The sequence below is a fragment of the Phalaenopsis equestris genome, unplaced genomic scaffold (genome assembly GCF_001263595.1).
Source record: "Phalaenopsis equestris unplaced genomic scaffold, ASM126359v1 Scaffold000002, whole genome shotgun sequence".
NCBI lineage: Eukaryota > Viridiplantae > Streptophyta > Magnoliopsida > Asparagales > Orchidaceae > Phalaenopsis > Phalaenopsis equestris.
Window position 1 is genome coordinate 18,510,453 of NW_018164444.1, and position 14,200 is coordinate 18,524,652.

Sequence of the window (14,200 nt, forward strand, 5' to 3'; positions counted from 1 at the left end):
ATTAGATTCCAAAGAAAAAATGTTGTAATTTGGAGAATTTCATCTAATGGTTTCCGATTTTGCTCTAACCATAAACCAATTAGAAAGATCATTTCGGGACGCTCTCAGTCTATAGTAGCTGAAAATATTTGTGGAGCTGCTCGAACTCACCAACAGTCACATAAAAGCTGAAGGGTATGATGACACAGTTGAACCATCTTCCTCTAATCACTCCGGAAAAATACTATCCAGGTAGGGCCTCCTGCATGTTCTTAATCGTGATAGGAATCATATGAGGATAAAAAGAATAGAAAAAAGGGATCAATCAGAACAAGATCACTCATACAAATATAAGAATGCACGACGATCCTGCAGGAATCTTTGGCCCATCGCCTCACCATAAATTAGGAACAAAAACCCCACTCATCGACACCACAAAGAGATATCAACTTCAACCCTTCATTAAACATCTATTACTCCATAATTGGTAGATATGACCCAGTTCGTTGATGTTATACAAAATAAATATTTTCTAAAAAAATTTGCAACCATTAGAGTAGAACGTCATGTGAGGGATAGCCCTAAATATGGTGCATTCCATAAGAATAATGGATTTGTCACTTGGGATTGCAAACATATGAGAAAATTGATGAAAGAGTTGGTCAGGATGAGAAAATTTTTTTTTTTTCTGGGTAATTTAGTGAGGAGATTGGACAAGGAGCACATTAAAGGTTAAAGTAATAAGTCAGTATGGCCCGGGTAATTCACATTGTTGGCGTAGTGTTGGCCATCCTTGTTGAGCATTTGTGGAAGCATCCTGTCAAGTTTTCCTCAAACAACTTTGATTTGGAGAGGTGAACTTGGTGACAATGTCCAAGGCTCCTTACACCGAGTATTGCTGACTACTTTCATCGAGTAAGGGAAGTTAACAAAACGAAATTTTTTAATGATGCCATAGATGTCACAACCTTTACTGCCAACTACCAAATGGGGTGTATTTTGATCAACACCGGGACTTATGTTAACATAATTTTTAAAAATGTGTTCAAAGAGACACTTCAGGTTTGCTCAGTCTTGTTAATTACGTGAGGAGAGCAATAATATCGTGCCATGGTTGATATCATTATAGTAAATGTCCTAACACTTACAATGAAATTTTCAGGTGATCACTCTTAAATAACTTTAGGACGGTGGTCTCCACGTATCATGTCATAGTCAAGTTTATGGTAAGAGGATGAGAGATTATAGTAATGAAAGACCTAATGTCGCAAAGTGCATGTTATCTAAGAGCCATAAGAATGTGTTGCGGTCAACTTTTCGATTTGAAACTAATTGTCAATTTAATTTAATATATGAGATATATAGTTTTGGTTTTGAAAGTGGTATGTTTTAATTTTCGGAGAATGAGATCAAATGGATCTCATTAGTCTAATAGTTTGCATAATCGTGCTCGATACCACAAATACTATACATTCCCGAAAGATAAGTGTATTCCTAGGCGGTTGACCCAATCCTGCAAATTAAGAGATTTGTAACATCCGTTTGGCCTGCGAAAATTTTATGTCTGGCTGGCAAATTTCCCTATCTAATATAAATATTAAATAGGGTTTATTTTACCGGCAAATTTCCCTATCTAATATAAATATTAAATAGAGTTTATTTTACCTGGGTTCAAGACAAACCCCTACAGTTAATTACATCCAAATGACGAGTCACTTGAGAAAACACTCGATGATGATCAGAGACACCATTCTTAAAAAATTCAAAGTTTAAGTTTTTATAGTATGACATGGAAAAATAAGTTTGAGTGGCTCAAATAAGAAAAATTATTTCAGGAGTCCAAATGAAGGAAAAATGTAGGGGACGTCACAGATATTGAGGAGAAACTTCAGTGACTTCCCAAACTATCCTACTGTGTGGCTGCGTTTTGGAGATGATATTATTTGAGTGTTCAATCCTGTCAATTTTATTTATTTTATTATTTGGGACTTACACTTGCATAATAACTGGTTATGCAAATAACCCTCAGAGATAAGATGGTTTACATCTTACCACACGTCAACCTTGGAATCAAGGGTGAGTTAGGACTTACACTGCACAACATGGTTGCACATGATTCTAAAGAGGGCAGCAATTAGCAAGCCTAAACAACGATCCTAAGGCCTCCTAGAGCTCCGGGCAGTAGCTAGAGACTCCCAACAACAACTTCTAAGGGCTAAACAACACTTCATAGCACCAAAAAACAGTTTTGAGCTTCCAAACAACACTTCCTAGCACCAAACAACAACTATTAATCACCAAACAGTACTTCTTAGCACCAAACAACAATTCTAAGCTTCCAAACAACACTTCCTAGCACCAAACAACAATTTTAAGCTTCCAAACAGGACTTCCTAACATCAAACAACAATTATTAATTACCAAACAACATTTCCTAGCACCAAACAGCAGTTCTAAGCTTCCTAACAACACTTCCTAGCACCAAACAACAACTATAAGCTTCCAAATAACACTTCCTAGCACCAAACAACAGTTTTAAGCTTCCAAACAGCACTTCCTAGTACCAAACAACATTCAACCAACTTACAAAACATATTTTTGGAGGCTCCAAAATAGCGAGGAATTTGAGCACAAACAACTCTTAATACATAAAGCAACACTAAACATCATGGGAAAATATCTACATTCACGATATCAAGGTCAAATTTTTGTTGCAACAAGCTGTACAACATTCTCGAACATTTGGTTGGGGCAAGTAAAACTCTTTGAAAATGAATAGAAGCAACAAATATGTGTAACATTGAATTCTGAAGAAAGAATATTGCAATAAAAAAAGTGGCAAAAATAATTTTTATTTTAAGCAAAAGCACTGATACCTAAAGCAAATAGACAAGGAATAATTAATTTCGGATATAATCATTTCACCGAGATCATTATCCAAATCAGAGGTGAAACATAACTTTAAATATACGCTAACAAGTCAGTAGATGGGGAAGAACGAGATTCGCATAATAAAAATGTGATAACAATGAATCCATCAGATGTCATACATTTTTTGACAACTAGAATCATGGCCCAAATGTTGCAAAGTAGCATGCAATATGCGCAAAGCAAAGTTCAATTTAAAACAATCAAAAGCAGCAGTAATGAGTTATTCGCGATAAAAAAAAACTTAGTGTTTTCATCATAGAAACGACATGCGGTCACATAATTGCAAGCAAATATGGACGAGGCGACAACTTTCTATCTATGATATCTAGGGGATTTAAGAAGAAAATCTAACATGTCTTTGCTCCAATACCCAAACAATTAAAGCACAAATTGCTTCAGGTCCAAGCCATACATTAGATTTTCGGCTAATAAAACCTCGATTACCATACAACAAGGATTTGATTTAAAACATAGAGAGAAAGAAACACATGTGGCATGCTCTTTTGATGTTGTCAGAGAAGCAGTTGCAGAGGGAGCGGAAGTTGAGCGATGAGGAGCAGAATCAAACCAGAGAAGCGGACAGAAAGGCAGGCCAAACGGCTGTTTGGTCGAGCGAGGAAGAGAGGAGGCAAAGGGCTTTGATGCAGAGAGGTTGAGGCGAGTGCTCTTGGTCGCACGAACAAAGAGGAGCGTGGGGATTTTGTCGTGCGGGAGAGGGTAGCAGGAGAGCGGGATTCAGTTCGCAGAGAAGAGCAGGGGCTTCGGTTCGCACATGAGGGGGAAAATAGGCAAGGGTTTTGGCGCAAAGGGAGGAGGCGGGATCGAGAGAGTCTCTGGCAGGTGACTATGTGGGCGTAAGGAAGAGAGGGGAGCAGGGGAGGTTGAATAGGAGGAAGGCGAGCGGGAGAGCTAAATTCATCGAAAGGAGCGGGATCGAGCGAATTGGTATAGACGCGAGTATCTATTACAAGCATTAGGCCTGAAATTAATTACCTTCCATGCAGGGGAATGCTTATTAGGTAAATACTAACTTTTAATTAAACCCAATTAATATGATATTAAATGGTTAATTTGAATTTCAAAATTTGAATTTTGAAATTATGTGAGCTGGGGTGATTAGCCCACGTTTAGCCTGGCTCGAACCCGAGTTGAACCCTGGGTTGACCCTGAACCCGCTCCCCATAATTTAAAAAAATGGACATTGATTTTTGTGTTGAATGCTCGCGCGCGGAACCATAGTGATATGAGTGTTCTTTCTAGCTAAAGTCGACGTCCCGAACGAATCTGTGTGATCCGTTTCGTCATCCGGGGTTGTCCAGACGAGTTCGCCGACGGTTAACCCGGTTTAAGCCAACATCGTGAGTGGTGCGATGCGTGTGCAAAATGCGGTGTTAGTAAGAATTCGAGTCGCAAGAGGTTTCTTTAGGGTTGCTTCTATTCATGTAGGAACTTAACTCGAGTTTCATATGTCAGTTCTAACCAACTCAGCAAAATGTCGAGGATTTGGGACCGCTAATACGACACTCGAAGGAGTGACGAGATCGTTCGAGTCCTCTAGATGTTGGGTCCCGTACTAGTCTTCTAGGAGGGTCAAACAAGTGAAGACTAAAGCTAGACCTTAGGCTCTAAGGAGAGAAGTGAAGACCTCACCCGAAAATGAGGTCAACACGTGCAAGAGGAACTGCTACAGTTCAAAGTAGAAAAGATATTGGCGTGAAGATTTCTGAAATGATGGATGATGTCCTAGCAACTAACGGAGTTTTAGGGTGAACTCTCCAAATCTGCACTTCCTTTATTCCCAAGCATAAGGAGTGATTGGTCTAAAGCTTTATGAGAGGATCTCTAAGGGTTTGTTGGGGAAGTTGCACCTGTTTGAAAAGCTGTTGTGAAACAGATGTGAAAGAAATTGCTATTCAAAAAGTTGCAGTGTCTATTACAATATTTTTTTTAGTTTTCAAAAAGCCGGACTGCAACTTTCCGGTAGCCATCATATTTAGCTAGGTCAGAGTAAATGCCCCAAACATATTTTAAGTGTTTGCCTGAGCGGCTGGAGAGATGCCTGAAGCATATGTTGATATTGTCTATTACAAATTGAATGCAAGATATGACACTAAGTTTATCAAGCAGAAGATCAAGAAGGCGACAACTATCTTAGGAGAGCCTATAAGGCAGGAAGTCTAAATTCTCCTCAAAGTTAGTTTGTGAGGGGAAATGCCCTAAATTGGTTTCAAGTATAATAATGGTGCAAAAGTCGGGTGGCAAATGAAGCATATCCGTGAACTTTACCATTTTAAACTTGGCATGCTTGAGGGATGGTTGTCCACTCCCATGAATTGTGGCATTAGCCGATGGGCATTTGGTGTTCTTGTAACGAGCTTCCTTGATATTTTTTCTATTTATCACCATATCAGATTGTATCAAACTAATTGCAAGAAAACATCCTTTATCATTGAAGAAGATTTCTTGTGTTACAAGGTGATGCTATTCAGCTTGAAGTATATTGGGGCCACCACTTACCAATGGTCGATAGTTCAAGTGTTCAAAAATCAATAAAGAAGAAATGTGAAAATGTACATTGATGAACTGTAGGTAAAAACAAGCTCCCAAACAACACATTCTTAACTTGAAGGAAATCTTTGCCACGTTAAAGTGGTACAACATGTGTTTCAACCATTTCAAGTGTAGTTTGGGGCAAGATTGGGGAAGTTCTTAGGGTTCCGTATCCTAGGGAGCGTAACGTGAACCTCGGCATGATGAAAGTAATCTTGGATACATCTTTCTCAAAAATTGTCAAGGAAGTATGACAGCTGAAATTGGCTTGCTAGAAGAATCACAGGGCTTTTGCTTCACATTGAAGCTGGTTGATAGATGTTCACGCTTCTTTGTGACCTTGAGAAGTGAGAAGCATTTCTCCCATGGTGTGAGGAATGTGTACTTGACTCCCAACATTTAAACTCTCTTCTCTTATTATCCCCATTGCTACAAAGTAAACAAGTCAAAGAGGTTTTGTTATTATATCTTGGGGGTGAGATAAGGTCTAAATTCTATGTTGCTTTGACAAGTGACAAGGAAGTAAATTTTGATCTATTATATGAGTAAAACCTGGCCCGAACTAAGATACCAGATCATGGAGAAACTAGCATGGGCTATGATGGTTATTACTTCTGACTTCAATTGTATTTTCAAGCACACATTTTCCAAGTTATCCTCCATTATCCACTGAAGATCGTGCTTACCAAATCGAATAATTTTGGGAGATTGTTAAAATGGGCATTAGTTGGGTGAGCTTAAAGTTACATATATTGCCTATGATGGTCATCAAGAAACAAGCGTTCTTCTACTTCATATTGAACTTTGCTTTTTTTTTTTTGTGCTGAGTTGAAGTTACTAGGTAAGGAAGACTTATTGTCAGCTCTATACATTGATGGGGTGTCAGTAGAGTTAGGTGTTAGATAGGGGTGTTAATAATGATTTGACACAACTTGAACTCGTTTTGAAAACTTCAGGTTTTGGTTGACCTGATTAACTTTCAGGCTAGGCTGTCTAGAATCTTAACCCATGTAATTTTTTGTCAGCTTTAAGCTTTCTCACCAACCTGAAGTTGATCTGAATTTAACTCAAAATTAGTCTGCTAACTAGAAATTGGTTTGGCACCCTAAACTTGACTCGAATGAACCTTATATCTTATGTTAAGAAGGGTTACGCAGGTTGGGTACAAGTTTGACTATCAAACCTATTTATTTAACATGCTCGAGGGTCAAATTTGGGTTTAACTCAAACCTGATCCGTTAAACAAATTGACACCCTTGGGGTTGGAATTAGCATGGTCCTAAAGAGCCGTGTTGGGATTCTGCTAACAGACATAGTTTTGGTTGCATTCAAAATTACTAATAACTAACTAAATATAAAACCTCAAATATGGTGTTGCACTTCATGATTTGGGTTTGATCCAAACAACTTGATATTTTCTTAGACTCATAGCTCTCTGTAAATCAAGTGAAAGAATAATTTGTAGTCCACCGGGAAATCATGTAGAGTTACAATTTTAATGCAACAATGGAGATTGACCAATTATAGTATTCAACACTGAAAATATTCTAAAGGAGAAGTACCAAATTGTCGATCTACTCTCAAAGAAGCATCATAAATGATGGAGTTTGAGGGGGCAATCTCGACCAATTGGGTAGGCCCATCTGTTGTGTAATTAACAACATGAAAGACTCTACCCTTGTATCAAACTATTATAGGTTCAGAATCAAAATCACTCAATATTTGTTCAAGGCATATATATTTTTAGGATCTTAGTCGCCTCAATGAATTTGAAAAGTGTACCAGTAGAGTAGAGAGAATTTTGGAGAAGTCCACTCAAGTGTGTTGAACTTAGGCACATGATATTCTCAGGCATAGGTATTTCTAGCTAACTCTCTAAAAGGATATGAAGGATTTTCTAAAAGTACATGCAATGTCAAAAGTTTTCTTTGATGCAAATACAATTTCCTTACATGTTGCAACCCATACATGGTTTCTAGCCATTTATAATTTGAGAATGGATCTGATCAGTTATTTACCCCATCCAATAGTCCAAGAAAATTCATCTAGGTGATAATTGATTATTTTCCAACATAGATTAAGGTGAAAGTTTTGAGAAAGACCAGGGTCGAAGTCATTCTCAACTGTAGATGGCGCGACATCATTTGCTCGTTTGGTCTCGCTGTGGCCATAATCATAAGATAATGACCCACAGATCACAGATAATAGAAGTAAGCATGTCTGCAAAGCCCAATGGATTGCCTCAAATTCACCTCAATCGACTAGTCAAAAAGCAATGATTAACTGGAAGCAACCACTAAGTCGATTTTAAATTTTCAAATGAAAGTGGAAGGCACTAAAGACGAGTGGATTGAGATGTGCTATCCATCCTATGGGCCCTAAGGACCACAACATCCTCAGTGACCAGCCAATGTCCCTTTGTATTATAACATGTGATCGAGGTTCTTCTCCTAGTTGAATATTCAATGAATTACACGGTTAGAGAGTACTAGTTGCGTCGAACTTTGAAAAATTGGAGTTAGGAGAATGGTTAATGAAGAGCCAAGAAGCGAAGGAAATGATTGTCCACATATTGGAGGAACTTAAGGTCTAAGCGTCGAAAAGAGGAAGGTTATGAAAAGAATGACAAAATACTATAATTCCAATATCGGGATTGAAGGCATTTCGTGTTAGATGTCTAATACTAAGGAAAACAAACACCGCATATCGACAATTTGCTCTTTGTAAATTTGGTTCATTATGGGAGGGACCTTACATTATCAATGAGTGGGGCTTGAGGGTACACAAGCCCTCCATTTTTTATATTTAAAGAAATTGGATATATATATATAATTATTTTTGTGTGGGCAGAGTGCCATGCTTGGGCCCTCCTCTGTATCTTTCTTTCTATTTAATATATTAGCCTTTTTGGGCTTTTAAATATATATATATATATATATATATTGAAAATAATTTCATTATAAATCTTACTCTAAATTTTGATAAAAATAAATTTAAAGTAATTAAAAATAGTTTTAGATGCATAGAATATATTTTTTTGATTATTTATTTGTATATTACTTTATTTAAAAAGCTAAGAACTATAAATTCTTCTTAAACGAATTTTTTTTTAGACTAATGAAAATTATACATTTGAAGGTTATTAATTTAAACAAAAAGCTATGCATGAATCAATTAGAATCAACTCGATTGCTTAATATAAATTAAAATTATGGGGCATTTAAATACATACCCATCCAACTCCGAAGTCATTGGATTCAACCGCTACATTGATGACGAGACTGTAGGATTCTTGAACAAGCCAGAATAAGATAAAAAGGTAGACATGCCTCACGGGTAGAATTTTTTTCTTATTTTTATAGATAACAGTTATTGATCTCATATAGAGCCATCATCATTGTCATTGTGATTTTTACTTCCACCGTACCCTCCCCAATCATCCATTTGGAATTCCAAGGCCATCCTTCTTAGTATTCTGCACTCTGAATTCTTGATTTCCCTGATATATTGCTGGTATAAGACAGCATATATTTGTTCATGCATTTGTTTATTTTTTCTTTTATTTCACCCTTTTCAAGTAGGTAGTCAATTTTTTAGCTTAAGCTACGGTTCAACTGTTATTGTTGTTTAGTATGAAACCAGAACCAACTACCGCATAATGGATATTGATCGCCTTCTATTTTGTACCACAAGATATCTTTGGGCCTCTACTTTGTTTTAACGCAGTAGTATTTTGTTCATGTTTACATAAGCCAAATTGTCTTGTGCCTGAGAGCTTTTTATTGACGTAAAAGTATCTGTAGTTTGACTTGTGAGCTTTACCTTTTTGGTGAAATTCAACTGTTACTAGAGATGACACTTATTTTTACCTTTTAGGTTAAATGTCAACTGTTACTAGAGATGACACTTAGAACTCGATTATGAATTATAGGCTTTCACTAAACTTATCATTTTCTATGATGAGTTAGAAGGTAGAATCTGGTTGTCTTATTTAAGATTTGTCCGGTTGTTTGTTTGTTTTCTCTTTATTGCTTGTTCCTAATTTTTTATGCTGCATCATTTTGCGAAAGAAGCTTTTAGGCGCTATCCTGCTGTTACCTGAATTTTGCTTCATTATTTAATGCTCCCTTACGATGCCTGATAGAGTCCAGTTTCAAATTTTTTTGCGCTCTCTTGCAGTTACGACATGTGATCTTGCTTCTTTGTCAATTTATCAATTATATTGAGGTGACCCGTTTGCCTGTGTATTACCCTTCTGATGAAGAGGAGGGGGATCCTAAACTTTTTGCTAGCAATGTTCGAAAGTTGATGGCTTCTGAGGTATTAATTAGTTTCCATTTTGCCTTGTTTTTTGTTATCAGCCAAATCTTGTTGTAATGAAGTGAATTGTATATGCATGGGAAATTGATAATACATGTCAACCTTTGGGCTTTACCTTTTTTATAGTACTATTTGTCACCATCAAGTTGACACACTTGTGTAGATGATTGAACTCTCTTACCAACACTTGATAGCAGGTAGATTCATGCTTTTGAAATGGTATCATAGGAGTTGACACTTTCGAAGTTTACACAATATTATCATGACTTCAAAAATCGGATTAGACAAGCTGGCAGATTAGTTCAACAATGAACATGTCCTCTGGATTATTCGGTTTAGGCCCAGAGCTGTTTTAGATGGCATTCGCCTGTGGAATCTGTGAAGAGATTTGAATTCATAAATTGTTGAGGGAATTGGAGTGTACCTTTAATAGGCCTGTAAGAATATTTTCCGACAGCCATGCAACTATAAGTATTGCTAAGAACCCTGCACATCATGATAGGGCCAAACATAATGGTGTAATTATAAAACTAAGCTATATTCCGACACACCATCAAGTTGTTGATGCCTTCATCGAAGCTCTTCCTTTAAAAAAAATTTCACAGTTTAATTCCATGCTTGGTCTCTACAACATCTACGGCCTAGCTTGAGGCGGAGTGTAGAAATCTTTTCGATGGTAGACCCAGGCCGACCATCCAAAGGGTAATGGATGGATTAATTGGAGATAATTTGGGAAACTTGTCTATGGATTTTATTCTCTTCCAATTTATATTTATTTTTGAATAGTTCTGTTCATTGTAAATAAGGAGAGACCGGTTTCCTTGTATATGTAGCCTTTTGGTTGAAGATTGGTGATGAAGTGAGTATTCCCTCACATTTGTCTTTAATATTTACCAAAAAAGAATTTCCATCTCCACTCACAATTTAAGAGCCAGAAAAAAGAAAAACAGCACAAATAAAATCATATTTAAATTGTTTGGGGCATTTTATGTTAAGTATAGTTGAGAAACATTGAAACCAAAATTCATAGAAGTGAAAAGAGCACATTAAAAGGTGCCAGTGCATTGATGAGAGTAAAAAGTTGTAGAAAATACATTTAAAATCAAATTTATGAGTCAGTGTAGAACAAGGTTTTGCTTTCAATCGAACATATTACACAAAGCCAAACGACCATATACCTGGACAAAAAGTTGGAACTTATGCTTGTTTTAACTTTAATCCTACTAGGCAAATTTGTATTCGTAAGAGCTTATAGTATGCAAAAAAGCAGAACGAGGAAAATACACATTTAATTTTTTCTACAAGTATTCTTGTAGACCTTAAAATCAAAACTAAACTGGAATAAAAGCAATTGCAATGCCTATTACTGCAGCCTACCTCATAGTTTTCACGGCATGTTTTGAGATATTTGTGGTAAATAAGAATATAGCTTTGGCCTTATTTTTTAAATGCATTGGTAAAACCCTTATTTTTAGTAGTTTAAGTGGACTTTTAAACCCAAGATATTCCCACATTACTGAATGATGAGTGATCTGAAACTCCTGGACTTGAGCATCTCATGGTGGCGATGATGATATTTCACTTACTTAAAATAAGGATCACGCTTAAGTAAATATTCTGCAACAAATGGACAATTGGAAGGAGAAAAGCAGATAATTACACCACCAGAATCATATTATTAGCCTAATCCATAGCAAACCATCAATCTATCTAAAGGAAATCTAAACAATTTATCCCAACGGCAGCATAAACATGTTGAAGAGAAGGGAAAAAACTTACAATATGTTTTAATGCAATAAAATATCTTCATCAAATAAAAAAGCATCACAACTTTCATTCAGAGCCTCACTATCACTGTTTAAACCAAAAATTCTCAAAAATCTTGAAACTGCTGATTCAATAGATGTAAAAAAAACCAGGCAATTTTCACAATTAGAAGGAATAAATTGATCAAGGTTCAGATGCCTTAATTTAGTAATGCAGGGATGATCTTACCAATGCTCGCTTGCATAACTTGCAATTTAGTAATGCAGGGATGATCTTACCAATGCTCTTCATAACGGACTTGAAGACACTGAAAAAATTCCATACTCTTCCGTATTAATTCCGTAAATACCAGAAGCTTATCTATTAATTTTCTTTGGCATTTAGTTCACACAAATTGAACTTCCCTTATTAACTGTAGATTGCCATACCTAATCCATGACTTCTGAGGCTATGATGATGGTGGTGTTTACTTTCCATTCTAAATGCTTTTTGTGCATGCTAACCCATTTGTGTTTTTCTTAGACCAACGAACAAATAGGTCTGTATACTCTCATACACAGGAAACCAAAATGTTCATGTTCATCAAATGGATTTTTACAATGCATTGTTGATCTGTATTCTGTAGGGAAATTTGATACTTTCAGACATTGGTTTACCAGAGAAGCGAATCTACCATGCCGCGCTGAATGGTAATAGTCTCCCTCGTGTTTTACATCAGAAAGATGATTGAAAACTCATGCTCTCATGGTGGTTAGTCTATATTACTTGTTTTAGTGAAGATGAACAACTATGCATGTTCTGTTGTAAGTTCTTCCTCCATTATTTTATTTAGAAAGGCTTTCATGCCTTTTGAGTCTACATGAACCATGTTCATAAGTTCTATGGTCTGGAGTCCTGTACAGTTTGATGAATTGTAGAGAACATACATTGTTGTGTTGAACATGAGCCATAATCTGTCATTCTTTCTTACTACAGACTATTATTCGTGTTCAGTATGAATATTGTATGTTTTCTTGGCAAACTAAAGCACGTGTTTGGTCTTCCTGCAGGTTTGTTTAATCAAAGCTAGTTCGGATTTGCGACCTGTAAATTCTCCCTTTTCTGATATTCTAATTTTAATACTTAGAAAATAGGAATGAATGCATTGGACTGGGTGTTTATTTCTTACCTGCATTTAAAATCTCAACGCTCGTGTAAAGTAGTTCTTTCGTTGAAGAATGTCACCATGGAGTATCTTAATCTTGACATGACACATGTGGGAAAAAGTTAAATAAGCTCAGGGATTTTTTGAGTTAATTTCTGATTTAAATACCATTGCTCGAGAATAGCGTTCAGATCTGATCAATATGATTTTATTAATCCTTTATTCTTTCAACATTATTAAAGCTTCAACAAGCAAAATGTGCGATATGTTGACTGGTAATGATATGTGATGCTTGGAAATAGATTAGGACGACGTGCGGTGTTTTTGAAAGGTTACGGTCTGATTGTTCTCTATGGTTTCATTCATTAGAAAATTTACATACCAGAATTTTTATGTATTTACACAACTAACATCTGAAATTTTATATTTACATTTATAACTCTTTATTGTCATAGGCTTATGCATGAAAATGTGTATTTCACTTTTAAATAAGTAATGATATTATTTTTGATGTTTTGTTGGAGATATGAATGCTATGACAATGTGTATTTCACTTTTAAAAATTAATGATTGGATGGTGGATTGATGTTGGGGATGTTTCGCCACTATTTGAAGAAAAAAAGTTAAAGCTGTCTAAATCAGGGATCATGGAGAAAAGTTTTCAAATAACACAAATCAAAAGCAAAAGTCTCTCATTAGGCTCTAAAATATTATATTTATATTATAACATAAATTAAAGTTAATTAGGCTTTAAAATATAGTAAATAGAGACCCCCACGATTAGGGCTGTCAAAACAACTGTTTGTTTGTGAATAATTCGTGTTCGACTCGTTATATAGTTTGTGTTTGATTTGTTCGTTAGGCAAACGAGATGAACACAATTTTTTTTGTGCTTGATATAAAAACAAGATGAACACGGATAAAGTTTTGTTCGTTTGTGTTTAACTTATTTTGGCTCAAAATAATATAAAGTTGATGAGTATTATTTTCTTAATTGTTTACTTGACTACAAGCCAACAAATATTTATAATCAATTGAAATTATTATTTTTTTAAAAAATAGAATAAATATATATTAAATTATATTCAGATGAGTATTTTAATATAAATAATAAGATTTAAATCTCACTCATGCACTTAAACATCTTACGATTATGTAATTAGGATTATCAAAATGGCTCGTTGTTCGCGAATAACTCGTGTTCAACTTGCTGAGCAAACGCGTTGAAGACGAACATATTTTTTGAGCTTGATATATAAACAAGTCAAATATGAACAGTTGTATTTTTAACGAGTCGAACACGAGTTGGGGCTCATATACACTCCTACCCAAGACTCAACAGTAATAGACATGTGAGAAATTTCCCACTACAGGACTCTAAGGGTAAGAATTTAATCTTGCACATTTGATCCACTTGTTCGAGAGATTATGAAACTCGCACTCGCAACAATCTCCTCGAGTAGATGTCTTGCATTCTTCTCTAGAAACATTAAAATCCTTCTCTTACGG

At 35.8% G+C, this 14,200-nt stretch overlaps 1 protein-coding gene across 2 annotated transcripts in view; it reads left to right on the forward strand.

Moving 5' to 3' along the window:
- LOC110022826 (lysophospholipid acyltransferase LPEAT1) overlaps positions 1–12,845 on the forward strand; it is a 32,405-nt gene extending 19,560 nt beyond the window's left edge. The window contains exons 7-9 of one of the 2 annotated variants that reach the window (XM_020721954.1): positions 9,640–9,780; positions 12,173–12,236; positions 12,597–12,845. In XM_020721954.1, coding sequence (XP_020577613.1) covers positions 9,640–9,780; positions 12,173–12,236; positions 12,597–12,616 — 225 coding nt within the window. In that variant the 3' untranslated portion in view covers positions 12,617–12,845. Of the gene's footprint in view, positions 1–9,639; positions 9,781–12,172; positions 12,500–12,596 lie in introns of those variants that run through there. The other variant, XM_020721946.1, reaches the window with a different exon arrangement.
- Positions 12,846–14,200: the final 1,355 nt, after the last annotated feature.